At 40.8% G+C, this 22,589-nt stretch overlaps 1 protein-coding gene across 2 annotated transcripts in view; it reads right to left on the bottom strand.

The window, feature by feature from the left end:
* The window catches only part of LOC109882230 (kinesin-associated protein 3), a 78,519-nt gene extending 61,006 nt beyond the window's left edge, over window positions 1–17,513 (bottom strand). The window contains exons 1-8 of one of the 2 annotated variants that reach the window (XM_031809906.1): window positions 17,379–17,513; window positions 16,821–16,952; window positions 16,310–16,461; window positions 15,897–15,949; window positions 14,761–14,902; window positions 14,521–14,620; window positions 4,876–5,000; window positions 1,253–1,351 (exon numbers count right to left, since the gene is read on the bottom strand). In XM_031809906.1, coding sequence (XP_031665766.1) covers window positions 1,253–1,351; window positions 4,876–5,000; window positions 14,521–14,620; window positions 14,761–14,902; window positions 15,897–15,949; window positions 16,310–16,461; window positions 16,821–16,952; window positions 17,379–17,410 — 835 coding nt within the window. In that variant the 5' untranslated portion in view covers window positions 17,411–17,513. The remainder of the gene's footprint in view (window positions 1–1,252; window positions 1,352–4,875; window positions 5,001–14,520; window positions 14,621–14,760; window positions 14,903–15,896; window positions 15,950–16,309; window positions 16,462–16,820; window positions 16,953–17,378) is intronic. The other variant, XM_031809907.1, reaches the window with a different exon arrangement.
* Between the last annotated feature and the right edge of the window lie 5,076 nt (window positions 17,514–22,589).

Below are 22,589 nucleotides of genomic sequence, written 5' to 3'. Positions count from 1 at the left end.
ATTGTGGGGTTAGGGGTTAGACTGGGGTTAGGAGTTAGACTGTGGGTTAGGGGTTAGACTGGGGTTAGGAGTTATATTGTGGGATTAGGGGTTATACTGTGGGGTTAGGGGTTAGACTGTGGCGTTAGGGGTTAGACTGTGGGGTTAGGGGTTAGACTGGGGTTGGGGGTTATACTGGGGTTAGGGGTTAGACTGTGGGGTTATGCTGTGGGGTTAGGGATTATACTGTGGGGTTAGACTGTGGGGTTAGGGGTTATACTGTGGGGTTAGGAGTTAGACTGTGGGTTTAAGGGTTATACTGGGGTTAGGGGTTATACTGTGGGGTTATACTGTGGGGTTAGGGGTTAGACTGTGGGGTTAGGGGTTAGACTGTGGGGTTAGGGGTTAGACTGTGGGGTTAGGGGTTAGACTGTGGGGTTAGGGGTTAGACTGTGGCGTTAGGGGTTAGACTATGGGGTTAGGGGTTAGACTGTGGGGTTAGGGGTTAGACTGTGGGGTTAGGGGTTAGACTGTGGGGTTAGGGGTTAGACTGTGGGGTTAGGGGTTAGACTGTGGGGTTAGGGGTTAGACTGGGGTTAGGGGTTATACTGTGGGGTTATACTGTGGGGTTAGGGGTTAGACTGTGGGGTTAGGGGTTAGACTGTGGGGTTAGGGGTTAGACTGTGGGGTTAGGGGTTAGACTGTGGGGTTAGGGGTTAGACTGTGGGGTTAGGGGTTAGACTGTGGGGTTAGGGGTTAGACTGGGTTTAGGGATTATACTGGGGTTAGGGGTTATACTGTGGGGTTATACTGTGGGGTTAGGGGTTAGACTGTGGGGTTAGGGGTTAGACTGTGGGGTTAGGGGTTAGACTGTGGGGTTAGGGGTTAGACTGTGGGGTTAGGGGTTAGACTGTGGGGTTATACTGTGGGGTTAGGGGTTATACTGTGGGGTTAGACTGTGGGGTTAGGGGTTAGACTGTGGGGTTAGGGGTTATACTGTGGGGTTAGGGGTTAGACTGGGTTTAGGGATTATACTGGGGTTAGGGGTTAGACTGTGGGGTTAGGGGTTAGACTGTGGGGTTAAGGGTTATACTGTGGGGTTAGGGGTTATACTGTGGGGTTAGGGGTTATACTGTGGGGTTAGGGGTTAGACTGTGGGGTTAGGGGTTAGACTGGGTTTAGGGATTATCCTGGGGTTAGGGGTTATCCTGGGGTTAGGGGTTATACTGTGGGGTTAGGGGTTAGACTGTGGGGTTAAGGGTTATACTGGTACCTCTCAGCAGCTGCTCCTGTTTCACCAGTAGTCCCTGGTACTTCTTAAAGGCCTTCTCATGTTCCTTCCTCAAGGCCTGGTTGTCAGGGTCGTCTTCACGTAGTTACAGTCAAGGAAGGGTTCTGATTGACAGACTGACCGCAACAGAAACGGGGGTACATGGGGAACTGACACACCATTGGATCAGCATCCATTCATTTCCCACAGCAGACGTTCTCATCACATAGAAAACATTTGTTGTAGGGAATGGATGGGTTCATCGCTTAGAAAACCTGTGCAGGGGTGTTCAATGTCAGTACTAAACACTTCTGGTTCTCATCCTCTCCTAATCAGGGACAGATTCAGACCTGGGACACCAGGTGAGTGGAATTAACTACCAGGTAGAAACAAAAAGCAGAGAACTGACACTGAACAGCCCTGCAGAGGATATAAATCTTCTAACCCTAACCCAGACCATAAACCCTAACCCAGACCATAAACCTGAGTGGGTTGATTCACTGTTGTGGTCATCCTGTCTGGGTTGGCCCCCCCCCCCCCCCCTTGGGTTGTGCCGTGGCGGAGATCTTTGTGGGCTATACTCAGCCTTGTCTCAGGATGGTAAGTTGGTGGTTGAAGATATCCCTCTAGTGGTGTGGGGGCTGTGCTTTGGCAAAGTGGGTGGGGTTATATCCTTCCTGTTTGGCCCTGTCCGGGGGTGTCCTCGGATGGGGCCACAGTGTCTCCTGACCCCTCCTGTCTCAGCCTCCAGTATTTATGCTGCAGTAGTTTATGTGTCGGGGGGCTGGGGTCAGTTTGTTATATCTGGAGTACTTCTCCTGTCCTATTCGGTGTCCTGTGTGAATCTAAGTGTGCGTTCTCTAATTCTCTCCTTCTCTCTTTCTTTCTCTCTCTCGGAGGACCTGAGCCCTAGGACCATGCCCCAGGACTACCTGACATGATGACTCCTTGCTGTCCCCAGTCCACCTGGCCATGCTGCTGTTCCAGTTTCAACTGACCTGAGCCCTAGGACCATGCCCCAGGACTACCTGACATGATGACTCCTTGCTGTCCCCAGTCTACCTGGCCATGCTGCTGCTCCAGTTTCAACTTCCACCTGACTGTGCTGCTGCTCTAGTTTCAACTGTTCTGCCTTATTATTATTCGACCATGCTGGTCATTTATGAACATTGAACATCTTGACCATGTTCTGTTATAATCTCCACCCGGCACAGCCAGAAGAGGACTGGCCACCCCACATAGCCTGGTTCCTCTCTAGGTTTCTTCCTAGGTATTGGCCTTTCTAGGGAGTTTTTCCTAGCCACCGTGCTTCTCCACCTGCATTGCTTGCTGTTTGGGGTTTTAGGCTGGGTTTCTGTACAGCACTTTGAGATATCAGCTGATGTACGAAGGGCTATATAAATAAATTTGATTTGATTTGATTTGATTTGATAAACCCTAACCCAGACCATAAACCCTAACCCAGACCATAAACCCAGACCATAAACCCTAACCTAGACCATAAACCCTAACCCAGACCATAAACCCTAACCCAGACCATAAACCCTAACCCAGACCATAAACCCTAACCCAGACCATAAACCCTAACCCAGACCATAAACCCTAACCCAGACCATAAACCCTAACCCAGACCATAAACCCTAACCCAGACCATAAACCCTAACCCAGACCATAAACCCTAACCCAGACCATAAACCCTAACCCAGACACTAACCCAGACCATAAACCCTAACCCAGACCATAATCCCTAACCCAGAACATAAATCCTAATCCAGACCGAGACCATAAACCCTAACTCAGACCCAGACCACAAACCCTAACTCAGACCATAATTCCTAATCCAGACCCGAACTCAGACCAAGACCATAAACTCTAACTCAGACCGAGACCATAAACCCTAACCCAGACCATAAACCCTAATCCAGACCCAGGCCATAGACCCAGACCATAAACCCTAACCCGGAAAATAAACCCTAACCCAGACCCTAACCCAGAACCAGACACTAACCCTAACCCAGACCCTAATCCTAATCCAGAACCTAACCCAGACCCAGACACTAACCTAGACCCTAACCCAGACCATAAACCCTAACCCAGACCATTAACCCTAACCCAGACCCTAACCTTAACCCAGACCATTAACCCTAACCCAGACCATAAACCCAGACCCAGACCATAAACCCTAACCCAGACCCAAACCCAGACACTAACCCTAACCCAGAACCTAACCCAGACCCAGCCACTAACTCAGACCCTAATCCTAACCCAGACCCTAACCCAGAACCTAACCCAGACTCTAATCCTAACCCAGAACCTAACGCTAACCCAACCCAGACACTAACCCTAACCCAGAACCTAACCCAGAACCTAACCCAGACCCAGACCATTAACCCTAACCCAGATATGAACCCTAACCCAGAACCTAACCCAGACCCTAATCCTAACCCAGAACCTAACCCTAACTCAGACACTAACCCAGACCATAAACCCTAACCCAGACACTAACCCAGACACTAACCCAGACACTAACCCAGACACTAACCCTGACCCTAACCCAGACCATAAACCCTAACCCAGACCCTAACCGAGACCATAAACCCTAACCCAGACCCTAACCCAGACACTAACCCAGACCATAAACCCTAACCCAGACCCTAACCCAGACACTAACCCAGACCCTAACCCAGACCCTAACCCAGACACTAACCCAGACCATAAACCCTAACTCAGACCAAGGCCATAAACCCTAACTCAGACCGAGACCATAAACCCTAACTCAGACCGAGACCATAAACCCTAACTCAGACCGAGACCATAAACCCTAACTCAGACCGAGACCATAAACCCTAACTCAGACCGAGACCATAAACCCTAACTCAGACCGAGACCATAAACCCTAACTCAGACCGAGACCATAAACCCTAACCCAGACCATAAACCCTAATCCAGACCCAGGCCATAGACCCAGACCATGAACCCTAACCCGGAAAATAAACCCTAACCCAGACCCAGCCACTAACTCAGACCCTAATCCTAACCCAGACCCTAACCCAGAACCTAACCCAGACTCTAATCCTAACCCAGAACCTAACGCTAACCCAACCCAGACACTAACCCTAACCCAGAACCTAACCCAGAACCTAACCCAGACCCAGATCATTAACCCTAACCCAGACATTAACCCTAACCCAGAACCTAACCCAGACCCTAATCCTAACCCAGACACTAACCCTGACCCAGACCATAAACCCTAACCCAGACACTAACCCAGACCATAAACCCTAACCCAGACACTAACCCAGACCCTAACCCAGACACTAACCCAGACACTAACCCTGACCCTAACCCAGACCATAAACCCTAACCCAGACACTAACCGAGACCATAAACCCTAACCCAGACCCTAACCCAGACCCTAACCCAGACACTAACCCAGACTCTAACCCAGACCATAAACCCTAACCCAGACCCTTACCCAGACACTAACCCAGACCCTAAACCTAGACACTAACCCAGACACTAACCCAGACACTAACCCAGACACTAACCCAGACCCTAACCCAGACCCTAAACCTAGACACTAACCCAGACACTAACCCAGACCCAGAGCCTGAAGTGAAGGATATATGTCCTGGTCTTCTTCTGCAGTTCGTCCTGCCAGAGGTCGTATCTCTTCAGTTCGTGTTCCATGACATTCATACACAGAGCCCCGATTTTATAGTGGGTCACCAGCCCATGGAACTGGGAGAAACTACATGGAGATAGAAGGTTTAGGGTTAGGATTAATACTGATATACTATAGCGTTAGGATTAATACTGATATACTATGGGGTTAGGATTAATACTGATATACTATAGGGTTAGGATTAATACTGATATACTATAGGGTTAGAGGATTAATACTGATATACTAGACTAAATATACTATAGTTAGAGGATTAATACTGATATACTATAGGGTTAGGATTAATACTGATATACTAGACTAAATATACTATAGGGTTAGAGGATTAATACTGATATACTAGACTAAATATACTATAGTTAGAGGATTAATACTGATATACTATAGAGTTAGGATTAATACTGATATACTATAGGGTTAGGATTAATACTGATATACTAGACTAAATATACTATAGGGTTAGAGGATTAATACTGATATACTCAAGGGTTAGAGGATTAATAATGATATACTATAGGGTTAGGATTAATACTGATATACTAGACTAAATATACTATAGGGTTAGAGGATTAATACTGATATACTAGACTAAATATACTATAGAGTTAGAGGATTAATACTGATATACTAGACTAAATATACTATAGAGTTAGAGGATTAATACTGATATACTATAGGGTTAGGATTAATACTGATATACTAGACTAAATATACTATAGGGTTAGAGGATTAATACTGATATACTAGACTAAATATACTATAGGGTTAGAGGATTAATACTGATATACTATAGGGTTAGGATTAATACTGATATACTAGACTAAATATACTATAGGGTTAAGATTAATACTGATATACTAGACTAAATATACTATAGGGTTAGAGGATTAATACTGATATACTATAGGGTTAGGATTAATACTGATATACTAGACTAAATATACTATAGGGTTAGAGGATTAATACTGATATACTATAGGGTTAGGATTAATACTGATATACTATAGGGTTAGGATTAATACTGATATGCTAGACTAAATATACTATAGAGTTAGAGGATTAATACTGATATACTAGACTAAATATACTATAGGGTTAGAGGATTAATACTGATATACTATAGGGTTAGGATTAATACTGATATACTATAGGGTTAGGATTAATACTGATATACTATAGGGTTAGGATTAATACTGATATACTAGACTAAATATACTATAGGGTTAGAGGATTAATACTGATATACTATAGGGTTAGGATTAATACTGATATACTATAGGGTTAGGATTAATACTGATATACTATAGAGTTAGGATTAATACTGATATACTATAATGTTAGGATTAATACTGATATACTATAGGGTTAGGATTAATACTGATATACTATAGGGTTAGGATTAATACTGATATACTAGACTAAATATACTATAGAGTTAGGATTAATACTGATATACTATAGAGTTAGAGGATTAATACTGATATACTATAGAGTTAGAGTATTAATACTGATATACTATAGGGTTAGGATTAATACTGATATACTATAGGGTTAGGATTAATACTGATATAGTATAGAGTTAGGATTAATACTGATATACTATAGGGTTAGGATTAATACTGATATACTATAGAGTTAGGATTAATACTGATATACTAGACTAAATATACTATAGGGTTAGAGGATTAATACTGATATACTATAGAGTTAGAGGATTAATACTGATATACTATAGAGTTAGAGTATTAATACTGATATACTAGACTAAATATACTATAGAGTTAGAGGATTAATACTGGTATACTAGACTAAATATACTACAGGGTTAGAGGATTAATACTGATATACTATAGGGTTAGAGGATTAATACTGATATACTATAGAGTTAGGATTAATACTGATATACTAAAGGGTTAGGATTAATACTGATATACTATAGGGTTAGGATTAATACTGATATACTAGAGAGTTAGGATTAATACTGATATACTATAGGGTTAGGATTAATACTGATATACTATAGGGTTAGGATTAATACTGATATACTATAGAGTTAGGATTAATACTGATATACTAGACTAAATATACTATAGGGTTAGAGGATTAATACTGATATACTATAGGGTTAGGATTAATACTGATATACTATAGGGTTAGAGGATTAATACAGATATACTATAGGGTTAGAGGATTAATACTGATATACTAGACTAAATATACTATAGAGTTAGGATTAATACTGATATACTATAGGGTTAGGATTAATACTGATATACTATAGAGTTAGGATTAATACTGATATACTAGACTAAATATACTATAGAGTTAGAGGATTAATACTGATATACTAGACTAAATATACTATAGAGTTAGAGGATTAATACTGATATACTATAGAGTTAGGATTAATACTGATATACTATAGGGTTAGAGGATTAATACAGATATACTATAGGGTTAGAGGATTAATACTGATATACTAGACTAAATATACTATAGAGTTAGGATTAATACTGATATACTAGACTAAATATACTATAGAGTTAGAGGATTAATACTGATATACTATAGGGTTAGAGGATTAATACTGATATACTAGACTAAATATACTATAGAGTTAGGATTAATACTGATATACTAGACTAAATATACTATAGGGTTAGAGGATTAATACTGATATACTAGACTAAATATACTATAGGGTTAGAGGATTAATACTGATATACTAGACTAAATATACTATAGGGTTAGAGGATTAATACTGATATACTATAGGGTTAGGGTTAATACTGATATACTATAGGGTTAGAGGATTAATACTGATATACTAGACTAAATATACTATAGAGTTAGAGGATTAATACTGGTATACTAGACTAAATATACTATAGAGTTAGGATTAATACTGATATACTAGACTAAATATACTATAGGGTTAGAGGATTAATACTGATATACTATAGTTAGGATTAATACTGATATACTAGACTAAATATACTATAGGGTTAGGATTAATACTGATATACTAGACTAAATATACTATAGGGTTAGAGGATTAATACTGATATACTATAGAGTTAGGATTAATACTGATATACTAGACTAAATATACTATAGGGTTAGAGGATTAATACTGATATACTATAGAGTTAGAGGATTAATACTGATATACTATAGAGTTAGAGTATTAATACTGATATACTAGACTAAATATACTATAGAGTTAGAGGATTAATACTGGTATACTAGACTAAATATACTATAGGGTTAGAGGATTAATACTGATATACTAGACTAAATATACTATAGGGTTAGAGGATTAATACTGATATACTATAGAGTTAGGATTAATACTGATATACTATAGGGTTAGGATTAATACTGATATACTATAGGGTTAGGATTAATACTGATATACTAGAGAGTTAGGATTAATACTGATATACTATAGGGTTAGGATTAATACTGATATACTATAGAGTTAGGATTAATACTGATATACTATAGAGTTAGGATTAATACTGATATACTAGACTAAATATACTATAGAGTTAGGATTAATACTGATATACTATAGGGTTAGAGGATTAATACTGATATACTATAGGGTTAGGATTAATACTGATATACTATAGAGTTAGGATTAATACTGATATACTATAGGGTTAGGATTAATACTGATATACTATAGAGTTAGGATTAATACTGATATACTATAGGGTTAGGATTAATACTGATATACTAGACTAAATATACTATAGAGTTAGAGGATTAATACTGATATACTATAGGGTTAGGATTAATACTGATATACTAGACTAAATATACTATAGGGTTAGAGGATTAATACTGATATACTATAGAGTTAGGATTAATACTGATATACTATAGGGTTAGAGGATTAATACTGGTATACTAGACTAAATATACTATAGAGTTAGAGGATTAATACTGATATACTAGACTAAATATACTATAGAGTTAGAGGATTAATACTGGTATACTAGACTAAATATACTATAGGGTTAGGATTAATACTGATATACTATAGGGTTAGAGGATTAATACTGATATACTAGACTAAATATACTATAGAGTTAGGATTAATACTGATATACTATAGAGTTAGAGGATTAATACTGATATACTATAGAGTTAGGATTAATACTGATATACTATAGGGTTAGAGGATTAATACTGATATACTAGACTAAATATACTATAGGGTTAGGATTAATACTGATATACTATAGGGTTAGAGGATTAATACTGATATACTAGACTAAATATACTATAGAGTTAGGATTAATACTGATATACTATAGAGTTAGAGGATTAATACTGATATACTATAGGGTTAGGATTAATACTGATATACTAGACTAAATATACTATAGGGTTAGAGGATTAATACTGATATACTATAGAGTTAGAGGATTAATACTGATATACTATAGGGTTAGGATTAATACTGATATACTAGACTAAATATACTATAGGGTTAGAGGATTAATACTGATATACTAGACTAAATATACTATAGGGTTAGAGGATTAATATGATATACTATAGAGTTAGGATTAATACTGATATACTAGACTAAATATACTATAGGGTTAGAGGATTAATACTGATATACTATAGAGTTAGGATTAATACTGATATAGTATAGAGTTAGGATTAATACTGATATACTATAGGGTTAGGATTAATACTGATATACTATAGGGTTAAGATTAATACTGATATACTAGACTAAATATACTATAGGGTTAGAGGATTAATACTGATATACTATAGAGTTAGGATTAATACTGATATAGTATAGAGTTAGGATTAATACTGATATACTATAGGGTTAGGATTAATACTGATATACTATAGGGTTAAGATTAATACTGATATACTAGACTAAATATACTATAGGGTTAGAGGATTAATACTGATATACTATAGAGTTAGGGTTAATACTGATATACTAGACTAAATATACTATAGGGTTAGAGGATTAATACTGATATACTATAGGGTTAGGATTAATACTGATATACTATAGGGTTAGAGGATTAATACTGATATACTAGACTAAATATACTATAGAGTTAGAGGATTAATACTGATATACTATAGGGTTAGGGTTAATACTGATATACTATAGAGTTAGAGGATTAATACTGATATACTATAGAGTTAGAGTATTAATACTGATATACTAGACTAAATATACTATAGGGTTAGGGTTAATACTGATATACTATAGAGTTAGAGGATTAATACTGATATACTATAGGGTTAGAGGATTAATACTGATATACTATAGAGTTAGGATTAATACTGATATACTATAGGGTTAGAGGATTAATACTGATATACTATAGAGTTAGGATTAATACTGATATACTATAGGGTTAGAGGATTAATACTGATATACTATAGGGTTAGAGGATTAATACTGATATACTATAGAGTTAGGATTAATACTGATATACTATAGGGTTAGAGGATTAATACTGATATACTATAGAGTTAGGGTTAATACTGATATACTAGACTAAATATACTATAGTATAGGTCAACTGTAGGCCACGGAACTGGGAGAAAGTAGGGACAGAACAGGGGACAAGCCATTCATATACTGGAGGAACACTACTACCCAAATGGCTCTCTTTTTCCTGTATGATCAGTGGTGACATTTCCTGTATGATCAGTGGTGACATTTCCTGTATAATCAGTGGTGACATTTCCTGTATAATCAGTGGTGACATTTCCTGTATAATCAGTGGTGACATTTCCTGTATGATCAGGTGACATTCCCTGTATAATCAGTGGTGACATTCCCTGTATAATCAGTGGTGACATTCCCTGTATGTATGATCAGTGGTGACATTCCCTGTATAATCAGTGGTGACATTCCCTGTATAATCAGTGGTGACATTTCCTGTATAATCAGTGGTGACATTTCCTGTATAATCAGTGGTGACATTTCCTGTATAATCAGTGGTGACATTTCCTGTATGATCAGGTGACATTTCCTGTATGATCAGGTGACATTTCCTGTATAATCAGTGGTGACATTTCCTGTATAATCAGTGGTGACATTTCCTGTATAATCAGTGGTGACATTTCCTGTATAATCAGTGGTGACATTTCCAGTATGATCAGGTGACATTTCCTGTATGATCAGGTGACATTTCCTGTATAATCAGTGGTGACATTTCCTGTATGATCAGGTGACATTTCCTGTATAATCAGGTGACATTTCCTGTATAATCAGGTGACATTTCCTGTATGATCAGTGGTGACCTGTCATTCAAGGCAGGTGGGGCATGTTATTTTAGCCTTAATACGTGTCACAGATCAATTTGCAAACCATGTTTAAACAAATCTATATATCATCAAGTTAATAAAGTCGCATACAAACATGGTCTCTTTTTTACGTTCTCCTGAAACACAGGTGTTTCAGCTCAACTCGATGCATTCTGTGGTGGTGGGCCAGCCAGTGGAAAATACGGAGCGCAGGGGTTGGTAATGTTCTCTAGTTGCGCCGTGATTGGCTCAGCGTTCTGTCACTCATGGAGACACTACGTCACCGCAACATCTACAGGGAGAGCTCGAAAATTCAAGCCCCTTGGGTGCTGCCATCGAGTTATATTAGAAGTGCCCATCCAAGAAGGCTCAAGGTCATTGGCCACAGACAAAAGACGTCAAATCTACAGTAGCTTTGATTGGACTGTCAACATCAAGCTAGACAAGCAGTCATTATGAATCAAGTTTGCGGACGACACAACAGTGGTAGGCTTGATTACCAACAACGACGAGACGGCCTACAGGGAGGAGGTGAGGGCCCTCGGAGTGTGGTGTCAGGAAAATAACCTCACACTCAACGTCAACAAAACTAAGGAGATGATTGTGGACTTCAGGAAAAAGCAGAGGGAACACCCCTCTATCCACATCGATGGAACAGTAGTGGAGAGGGTAGTAAGTTTTAAGTTCCTCGGCGTACACATCACAGACAAACTGAATTGGTCCACCCACACAGACAGCATCGTGAAGAATGCGCAGCAGCGCCTCTTCAACCTCAGGAGGCTGAAGAAATTCGGCTTGTCACCAAAAGCACTCACAAACTTCTACAGATGCACAATCGAGAGCATCCTGTCGGGCTGTATCACCGCCTGGTACGGCAACTGCTCCGCCCACAACCGTAAGGCTCTCCAGAGGGTAGTGAGGTCTGCACAACGCATCACCGGGGGCAAACTACCTGCCCTCCAGGACACCTACACCACCCGATGTCACAGGAAGGCCATAAAGATCATCAAGGACAACAACCACCCGAGCCACTGTCTGTTCACCCCGCTATCATCCAGAAGGCGAGGTCAGTACAGGTGCATCAAAGATGGGACCGAGAGACTGAAAAACAGCTTCTATCTCAAGGCCATCAGGCTGTTAAACAGCCACCACTAACATTGAGTGGCTGCTGCCAACACACTGACTCAACTCCAGCCACTTTAATAATGGGAATTGATGGGAATTGATGTAAAATATATCACTAGCCACTTTAAACAATGCTACCTAATATAATGTTTACATACCCTACATTATTCATCTCATATGTATACGTATATACTGTACTCTATATCATCTACTGCATCCTTATGTAATACATGTATCACTAGCCACTTTAACTATGCCACTTTGTTTACATACTCATCTCATATGTATATACTGTACTCTACTGCATCCTTATGTAATACATGTATCACTAGCCACTTTAACTATGCCACTTAGTTACATACTCATCTCATACGTATACGTATATACTGTACTCTATATCATCCTTATGTAATACATGTATCACTAGCCACGAGCTCCGACTGGGAAAATACGTTTTCAATGGTCATCCAATTCGGGATTCCAAGTCGGGAACTCTTATCTTTCTAAAACTCTGACCTGAAGATCACTGACATCATGTTTCAACCTTGTTCTCCAGTTGTCTTGAAAGCACCATTGTGTGCCGCCCTATGGGACTCCCAATCGAGCCAGGGACTGTAGGGCTGGGCGTCTCAGGCTCTATCAGATCCTCCTTTCTACCCTCTCAGGGCTGGGCGTCTCAGGCTCTATCAGATCCTCCTCTCCAACCTCTCAGGGCTGGGCATCTCAGTCTCACACTCTTGGATTTCAGCCTACCCGTGGAGAAAATCTGTGTCTGCACCATGTACTCTCACTACTGGTGTCCCCCAGGGCTCGATTCTAGGCCCTCTCCTCTTCTCTCTATAGACCAAGTAACTCAGCTCTGTCATATCCTCACATGGTCTCTCCTATCACTGCTATGCAGATGTCACTCAAGGTGGCGACACGCATCTTGCGTGCCTGGCAGATACCCCAGCTTGGATGTTGGCCCACCGGCTCAAGCTCAAGCTCAACCTTAACAAGACAGAGCTGCTCTTCCTCCTGGGGAAAGCCTTCCTGCTTCAAGACCTCTCCATCACAGTTGACTCCAAGGTGTCCCCCTCCCAGAGTGTAAAGAACCTTGGCATGACCCTGGACAACACCCTTTCGTTCTCTGCAAACGTCTAAACAGTGACTCACTGCTGCAGGTTTATGCTCAACAATCGGGTTCCCCAACTGGCAGAGATGCATCAAGTCCCATGTTACAGTCTTTAGGGAGTCTCAGCAAGGGATTGAACTCACGACATTCCAATCTCCACAAGGCCTCTGAGTTCGTCTGGATCAGAGCGTCTGCTAAAGGACTAAAATGTCTATGTAACATGTGAGCCAAAAACCCACCTTTAGCTATCAAAGCTAAAAACCCACCTTTAGCTATCAAAGCTAAAAACCCACTTTTAGCTATCAAAGCTAAAAACCCACCTTTAGCTATCAAAGCTAAAAACCCACCTTTAGCTATCAAAGCTAAACCCCCACCTTTAGCTATCAAAGCTAAACCCCACTTCTGCTGTCAAAGATAAATCTCACCCACGTTCCAGTTGGAAACAGAATAATTCATGACTAAGAGAAAACAACTCTCGGTTTTCATATCAGTCTCCGGTTATTTTCATCCTTTAATGGTCCTGTGACAGCGGCCCGATGTAGCTGGTAATCACTGCTTTCTGAGAAAATGTTTGGAGCGTTTTGGTGGTTTATTTTAGACAATCACCCCTTTTCTGTTCTGAACCAGATGAAGCAATTCGACAACAGGATAATGACAGCGCAAACAGTTCATTTTATTTTTCTCCTCTGAATAAAATAATAGACTTGTATTCATTAGAGGTTCTGTGTTTCTCATGTAGAGAAGTAGACTGTATTGGATATATAATAAAGTTGAAACAGATTAACAGCAGGTGGCTGCCTTCAATAAGCCTGAATAGAGTTGTAGCATTTACACTCCACTAACACAGAATGGAACAACAGAAAAGCGAAAGGCCTTCTGAGTATAGCCGTCTTATAAAGTATCAGATGGGGCGGCAGGTAGACTAGCAGTTAGAATGGCCAGCTAGCAACCGATGGGTTACGAGTCAACAGGACAAAGTGGTCTGTCCCAAATCTGTCTCTCCCCTCTCCTACCTCTTCTCCCCTCCCCTCCAGTATTTACCTGGAGAAGCAGAAGAAAACATAGATGATGGTGGTGGCAAGCTCAACACTCTGCTTCCAGTCCTCCCGCAGCACTCTGGCCAGGGCTCCTAGAGCCGTTTCTACAGGACAGAGAGACAGACACACAAACAGAACCTTAAGACATACGGACCAGAGCAGGGCCACTGTCCTGATGGTTTACACTTTAATGCAATGTTATGCATATAGTGCAAGCCTTCTCCGTCTCTTCCCCTCTCCTTACCATTCTCTAGTAGTTCCTCCAGGTTGACAGGGTTCCTGGCCAGGTGTAGGATGAGTGTAGCCCCTTTCACCTTCTCCTCCATACCTTCATACAGCAGCTCTACATACTCTTCCACCTTGTTGATGTTAGCCTCCTCATCTATCTAGAACAGAGACACCATGTTGACGTTAGCCTCCTCATCTATCTAGAACAGAGACACCATGTTGACGTTAGCCTCCTCATCTATCTAGAACAGAGACACCATGTTGATGTTAGCCTCCTCATCTATCTAGAACAGAGACACCATGTTGACGTTAGCCTCCTCATCTATCTAGAACAGAGAGACACCATGTTGACGTTAGCCTCCTCATCTATCTAGAACAGAGACACCATGTTGACGTTAGCCTCCTCATCTATCTAGAACAGAGACACCATGTTGACGTTAGCCTCCTCATCTATCTAGAACAGAGAGACACCATGTTGACATTAGCCTCCTCATCTATCTAGAACAGAGAGACACCATGTTGACGTTAGCCTCCTCATCTATCTAGAACAGAGAGACACCATGTTGACGTTAGCCTCCTCATCTATCTAGAACAGAGAGACACCATGTTGATGTTAGCCTCCTCATCTATCTAGAACAGAGAGACACCATGTTGACGTTAGCCTCCTCATCTATCTAGAACAGAGAGACACCATGTTGACGTTAGCCTCCTCATCTATCTAGAACAGAGAGACACCATGTTGATGTTAGCCTCCTCATCTATCTAGAACAGAGACACCATGTTGATGTTAGCCTCCTCATCTATCTAGAACAGAGAGACACCATGTTGACGTTAGCCTCCTCATCTATCTAGAACAGAGACACCATGTTGACGTTAGCCTCCTCATCTATCTAGAACAGAGACACCATGTTGACATTAGCCTCCTCATCTATCTAGAACAGAGACCCCATGTTGACATTAGCCTCCTCATCTATCTAGAACAGAGACCCCATGTTGACGTTAGCCTCCTCATCTATCTAGAACAGAGACCCCATGTTGACGTTAGCCTCCTCATCTATCTAGAACAGAGACCCCATGTTGACGTTAGCCTCCTCATCTATCTAGTCAAATGTATTGTTATGATTAGTAGCATTGCTGATGCTAATTACTCACCTCCATTCCTTCAAATGGAGTTAGGTCTCTAGGTTTCACCACTCTCTTCTCTGCTGCAGAGAAATGGAATGATTCACTGGTTAACATAGAACTACACTGTTATAGCATAGACCTTACAGAGGAATGATTCACTGGTTAACATAGAACTACACTGTTATTGAATAGACCTTACAGCGGAATGCATCACTGGTTAACATAGAACTACACTGTTATAGCATAGACCTTACAGAGGAATGCATCACTCGTTAACATAGAACTAAACTGTTATTGAATAGACCTTACAGCGGAATGCATCACTGGTTAACATAGACCTTACAGTAGAATGACACAATAACTGTTTCATAAACTATGGAGTTGACCTATAGTTATCTGTGGTATGTGTTTCAGAGGGGACAGTTGATGTCGATGCTCACCTTTCCCGCTGGCCTTCTTGCGGTTCTGTAGATAGAAGAGCAGCTGCTCCACCTCTGACAGCTTGGAGGGATGGATGAGTTTACACTCCTCAACCACCTTACGGGCCAGGGCTGCAACGTCTGTGTTCGTATTCAGGCTCTTCAGACGAATACTGACAGGGACGGAGTGAGACAGTACAGTAGAATGTAATCGAGGGTAATGTAATAGAGGGGAATAGAATAGAGGGGAATAGAATAGAGGGTAATGGAATATAATAGAGAGGAATATAATAGAGAGGAATAGAGGGTAATGGAATAGAGGGGAATAGATTAGAATTAGCCTAGCTACATTTCCCCAGCCACATCTCTCAGTTTACCAAAGAAAGTGGCAGAGCCAGACTATTTAAATCACAGACTGTCATTTTAGACCAAAACACCACATATAATTTACACCGTTTGTTGACTGTGATTTCAGACCAAAACACCACATATCATTTACACCGTTTGTTGACTGTGCTGAAACCAGGCTTACATCTTCTGACACTTCTTGCGGTCTCCCAGCATCTCGTCTCCGGTCTCTCCAAGGATGGTCGCCTCCACCTCATACTGAACAATCAGGGCTTTCTCTGTAGGGTGCACGTCCAGGCTACCACCCTTCACTTTCCTGCGGTCATCATAAGGAAGAATAATATATTTTAGTTAACTTTTCATTTTAAAATGTACCTTAAAATCAACTAACTTGGCCGCATTTGACTGCAATGCATAAATATGACAGCTAGCTAGCGAGGCTAATATTGTCCACACCCATTGATGGGATGGACTGAGATTTGTTCTCTATCACAGCTGTTGTTGACGTTACCGCATCCGGGCAGATACAAAACAGCATTATTAACAACAACACAATGTCTACATCTAACATTTTATCTTTAAGTAACAAAATAAGTAGGCTACTGTCGGCTAGCTAGCTATACGATTAGCATGCAAATGAACTAGCTAGGTGGTATGCTGCTATAGCATGATAAGGCTTTATATTATTAACATTCCCAGCGAGATACAGAACAGATTGACGAAATGACAACTTCATCTTTACCGTTTCAGATAGCGTGCATCCTCCGACTGCATCTTATGCTCTTTATATGAAACCAAAAGATGCCTTTTTTAAATGGAATCACAGCGAAAATCACTGACCAGGAAACTGTTGACCTCAAGTGGCAGCGATATTAGAATGAACTATCTTTCCCAGAATGCATTGTGTTGGAAAGAGGAAAAGGGCTGGTTTGACACCTTGGTGTTCTTGTGCGCTCTCTACAGGCAAGACACAGTGGCGCAGCAAAATTAAGAATGAACAGTTCATTCCCATGACTGGTTTGAGAGTGACGGGTGGTAATAATGGTCTCACATTGTAGCTAATCAAAAATGTCTTATATCGCTCATATTGCTGTTCTCAGATTCAATCAGGACCTCACTACTGGAAGTCTCCCCACACATCCACAATCATTTAAAGTTTAAACAAACAGATATGCATAGTGTTACCACAAGGTCCAGTAGGGTGTCAGTCTCTCCCTGTCTAGAGGTCGAACCCTAACCTAGTGGTTAAGAGCATTGGGCCAGTAACCGAAAGCCGACTTGGTGAAAAATCTGTCGACGTGCCCTTGAGCAAGGCACTTAACTCTAATCGCTCCTGTATGTCGCTCTGATCCAGGGCGTCTGTTAAATTACTAAAACGTTAGTTGGGGTCAACAGAATACCGCTAAACTACTTCCTGTTTTCAATGATGGATTGGGTGATAACATCATCATGTCAGTGCACCAATTGTAACATCAGGTCTTTTACCTCTTATTAAACAGAGATGGTGACATCAGGTCTTTTACCTCTTATTAAACACAGATGGTAACATCAGGTCTTTTACCTCTTATTAAAGCCGTTGAGATGGTAACATCAGGTCTTTTACCTCTTATTAAAGCCGTTGAGATGGTAACATCAGGTCTTTTACCTCTTATTAAAGCCGTTGAGATGGTAACATCAGGTCTTTAACCTCTTATTAAACACAGATGGTAACATCAGGTCTTTTACCTCTTATTAAAGCCGTTGAGATGGTAACATCGGGTCGTTTACCTCATATTAAACACAGATGGTAACATCGGGTCGTTTACCTCTTATTAAACACAGATGGTAACATCGGGTCGTTTACCTCTTATTAAAGACGTTGAGATGGTAACATCGGGTATTTTACCTCTTATTAAACAGAGATGGTAACATCGGGTCGTTTACCTCTTATTAAACACAGATGGTAACATCGGGTCGTTTACCTCTTATTAAACACAGATGGTAACATCGGGTCGTTTACCTCTTATTAAAGCTGTTGAGATGGTGCTTGGCTGAGTTGGCACCACTCCACTAGGACCCTTACCTTCTGGTCTCCCCTTGGTGTGAAGGTGGACTTCTCAACGGTGAAGTGATTGAACATGCTGGAGAAATCACTTCAATAGTGGTAAAACTGTCTCGAAATAAATGAAAGTTCCTGTTTGAATATTCAGCTGAATAAATATCTCTGCTCTGTATGAACACTTTATAATCACATACGATGCCTCTAAAATCCTGCTGTGTAAAGTACGTGTACACTGAAATATAATTTATTGAATCAGACAGCATATGAGAGCAGAGTAAAATAAGGACAGACCACACAAGGTTGAGAAATGTTTAAAGATTAGCTACATTCCTGCAGCAGAGTCTGACTCATCTTTGTTGTTCACCCTTACCCTCACCTGTACCATATAACCATAACCCTCTCACCTGTACCTTATAACCCTAACCCTCTCACCTGTACCGTATAACACTAACCCTCTCACCTGTACCTTATAACCCTGACCCTCTCACCTATACCTTATAACCATAACCCTCTCACCTGTACCTTATAACACTAACCCTCTCACCTGTACCATATAACCATAACCCTCTCACCTGTACCTTATAACACTAACCCTCTCACCTGTACCTTATAACCATAACCCTCTCACCTGTACCTTATATCCCTAACCCTCTCACCTGTACCGTATAACAATAACCCTCTCACCTGTACCTTATAACCCTAACCCTCTCACATGTACCGTATAACACTAACCCTCTCACCTGTACCTTATAACCATAACCCTCTCACCTGTACCTTATAACACTAACCCTCTCACCTGTATCTTATAATCCTAACCCTCTCACCTGTATCTTATAATCCTAACCCTCTCACCTGTACCTTATAACCATAACCCTCTCACCTGTACCTTATGACACTAACCCTCTCACCTGTACCTTATGACACTAACCCTCTCACCTGTACCTTATAACACTAACCCTCTCACCTGTACCTTATAACACTAACCCTCTCACCTGTACCTTATAACCATAACCCTCTCACCTGTACCTTATAACACTAACCCTCTCACCTGTACCTTATAACCATAACCCTCTCACCTGTACCTTATAACCATAACCATCTCACCTGTACCTCATAATACTAACCCTCTCACCTGTACCTTATAACCATAACCCTCTCACCTGTACCTTATAACACTAACCCTCTCACCTGTACCTTATAACACTAACCCTCTCACCTGTACCTTATAACACTAACCCTCTCACCTGTACCTTATAACACTAACCCTCTCACCTGTACCTTATAACCCTAACCCTCTCACCTGTACCTTATAACCCTAACCCTCTCACCTGTACCTTATAACACTAACCCTCTCACCTGTACCTTATAACACTAACCCTCTCACCTGTACCTTATAACCATAACCCTCTCACCTGTACCTTATAACACTAACCCTCTCACCTGTACCTTATAACACTAACCCTCTCACCTGTACCTTATAACACTAACCCTCTCACCTGTACCTTATAACCCTAACCCTCTCACCTGTACCTTATAACACTAACCCTCTCACCTGTACCTTATAACACTAACCCTCTCACCTGTATCTTATAACCATAACCCTCTCACCTGTACCTTACAACACTAACCCTCTCACCTGTACCTTACAACACTAACCCTCTCACCTGTACCTTATAACACTAACCCTCTCACCTGTACCTTATAACCATAACCCTCTCACCTGTACCTTATAACACTAACCCTCTCACCTGTATCTTATAATCCTAACCCTCTCACCTGTACCTTATAACCATAACCCTCTCACCTGTACCTTATGACACTAACCCTCTCACCTGTACCTTATAACACTAACCCTCTCACCTGTACCTTATAACACTAACCCTCTCACCTGTACCTTATAACCATAACCCTCTCACCTGTACCTTATAACACTAACCCTCTCACCTGTATCTTATAACCCTAACCCTCTCACCTGTACCTTATAACACTAACCCTCTCACCTGTACCTTATAACCATAACCCTCTCACCTGTATCTTATAACCCTAACCCTCTCACCTGTACCTTATAACCATAACCCTCTCACCTGTACCTTATAACCATAACCCTCTCACCTGTACCTTATGACACTAACCCTCTCACCTGTACCTTATAACACTAACCCTCTCACCTGTATCTTATAATACTAACCATTTTAGAAGCTGGACTTTCAAAGATAGAACCAGATTTGGCAAGGCTGTTAGGACATCTACTTTGTGCATGACACAAGTCATTTTTCCAACAATTGTTTACAGACAGATTGTTCCACTTATAATTCACTGTATCACAATTCCAGTGGGTCAGAAGTTTACATACACTAAGTTAACTGTGCCTTTAAACAGCTTGGAAAATTCCAGAAAATGATGTCATGGCTTTAGAAGCTTCTGATAGGCTAATTGACATAATTTGAGTCAATTGGACATGAACCTGTGGATGTATTTCAAGGCCTACCTTCAAACTCAGTGCCTCTGTGCTTGACGTCATGGGAAAATCAAAAGAAATCAGCCAATACCTCAAAAAGAAATTGTAGACCTCCACAAGTCTGGTTCATCCTTGGGAGCAATTTCCAAATGCCTGAAGGTACCACGTTCATTTGTACAAACAATAGTACACAAGTATAAACCCCATGGGACCACGCAGCCGCCATACCGCTCAGGTAGGAGACATGTTCTGTCTCTTAGAGATGAATGTACTTTGGTGCGAAATGTGCAAATCAATCCCAGAACAACAGCAAAGGGCCTTGTGAAGATGCTGGAGGAAACAGGTACAAAAGTATCTATATCCACAGTAAAACGAGTCCTATATCGACATAACCTGAAAGGCTGCTCAGCAAGGAAGAAGCCACTGCTCCAAAACCGCCATAAAAAACGCAGACTACGGTTTGTAACTGCACATGGGGACAAAGATCGGATTTTTTGGAGAAATGTCCTCTGGTCTGAATAAACAAAAATAGAACTGTTTGGCCATAATGACCATTGTTATGTTTGGAGGAAAAAGGGGGAGTCGTGCAAGCTGAAGAACACATCCCAACCGTGAAGCACGGGGGTGGCAGCATCATGTTGTGGTGTTGTGGCTTTGCTGCAGGAGAGACTGGTGCACTTCACCAAATAGATGGCATCATGAGGGAAGAAAATGATGTGGATGTATTGAAGCAACATCTCAAGACATCAGTCAGGAAGTTAAAGCTTGGTCGCAAATGGGTCTTTTAAATGGACAGTGGCATGGGCTGATCACGTGCGCACCCGTGAGAGCGACCTGCATTCCATTGCATTTCTACAGACAAAGGAATTCTCTGGTTGGAACATTATTGAAGATTTTTGTTAAAAACATCCTTAAGATTGATTCTATACATCGTTTGACATGTTTCTACGAACTGTAATATAACTTTTTGAACTTTTCGTCTGAACTTTCGCCTGGACTTGCCCGCGCCTCGTGAGTTTGGATTTGTTTACTAAACGCGCTAACTAAAGGAGGTATATGGACATAAATGATGGACTTTATCGAACAAAACAAACATTTATTGTGGAACTGGGATTCCTGGGAGTGCATTCTGATGAAGATCATCAAAGGTAAGTGAATATTTATAACACTATTTCCAACTTTTACTGACTCCACAACATGGTGGGTATCTGCATGGCTTGTTTTTGTGTCTAAGCGCTGTACTGAGATTATTGCATGGTTTGCTTTTTCCGTAAAGCTTTTTTAAATCTGACACAGCGGTTGCATTAAGGAGAAGTGGATCTAAAATTCTGTGCATAATACTTGTATCTTTTATCAAAGTTTATGATGAGTATTTCTGTAAATTGATGTGGCTCTGAAAATGCGCCAAATGTTTTCGAGTCACAACATTACTGACCAAAGCGTCAATGTAAACT

This window comes from Oncorhynchus kisutch, linkage group LG30, assembly GCF_002021735.2.
Source record: "Oncorhynchus kisutch isolate 150728-3 linkage group LG30, Okis_V2, whole genome shotgun sequence".
Classification (NCBI taxonomy): domain Eukaryota; kingdom Metazoa; phylum Chordata; class Actinopteri; order Salmoniformes; family Salmonidae; genus Oncorhynchus; species Oncorhynchus kisutch.
The sequence above is the reverse complement of the archived record's forward strand: the minus strand, read 5'-3'. Positions and strand labels throughout refer to the sequence as shown.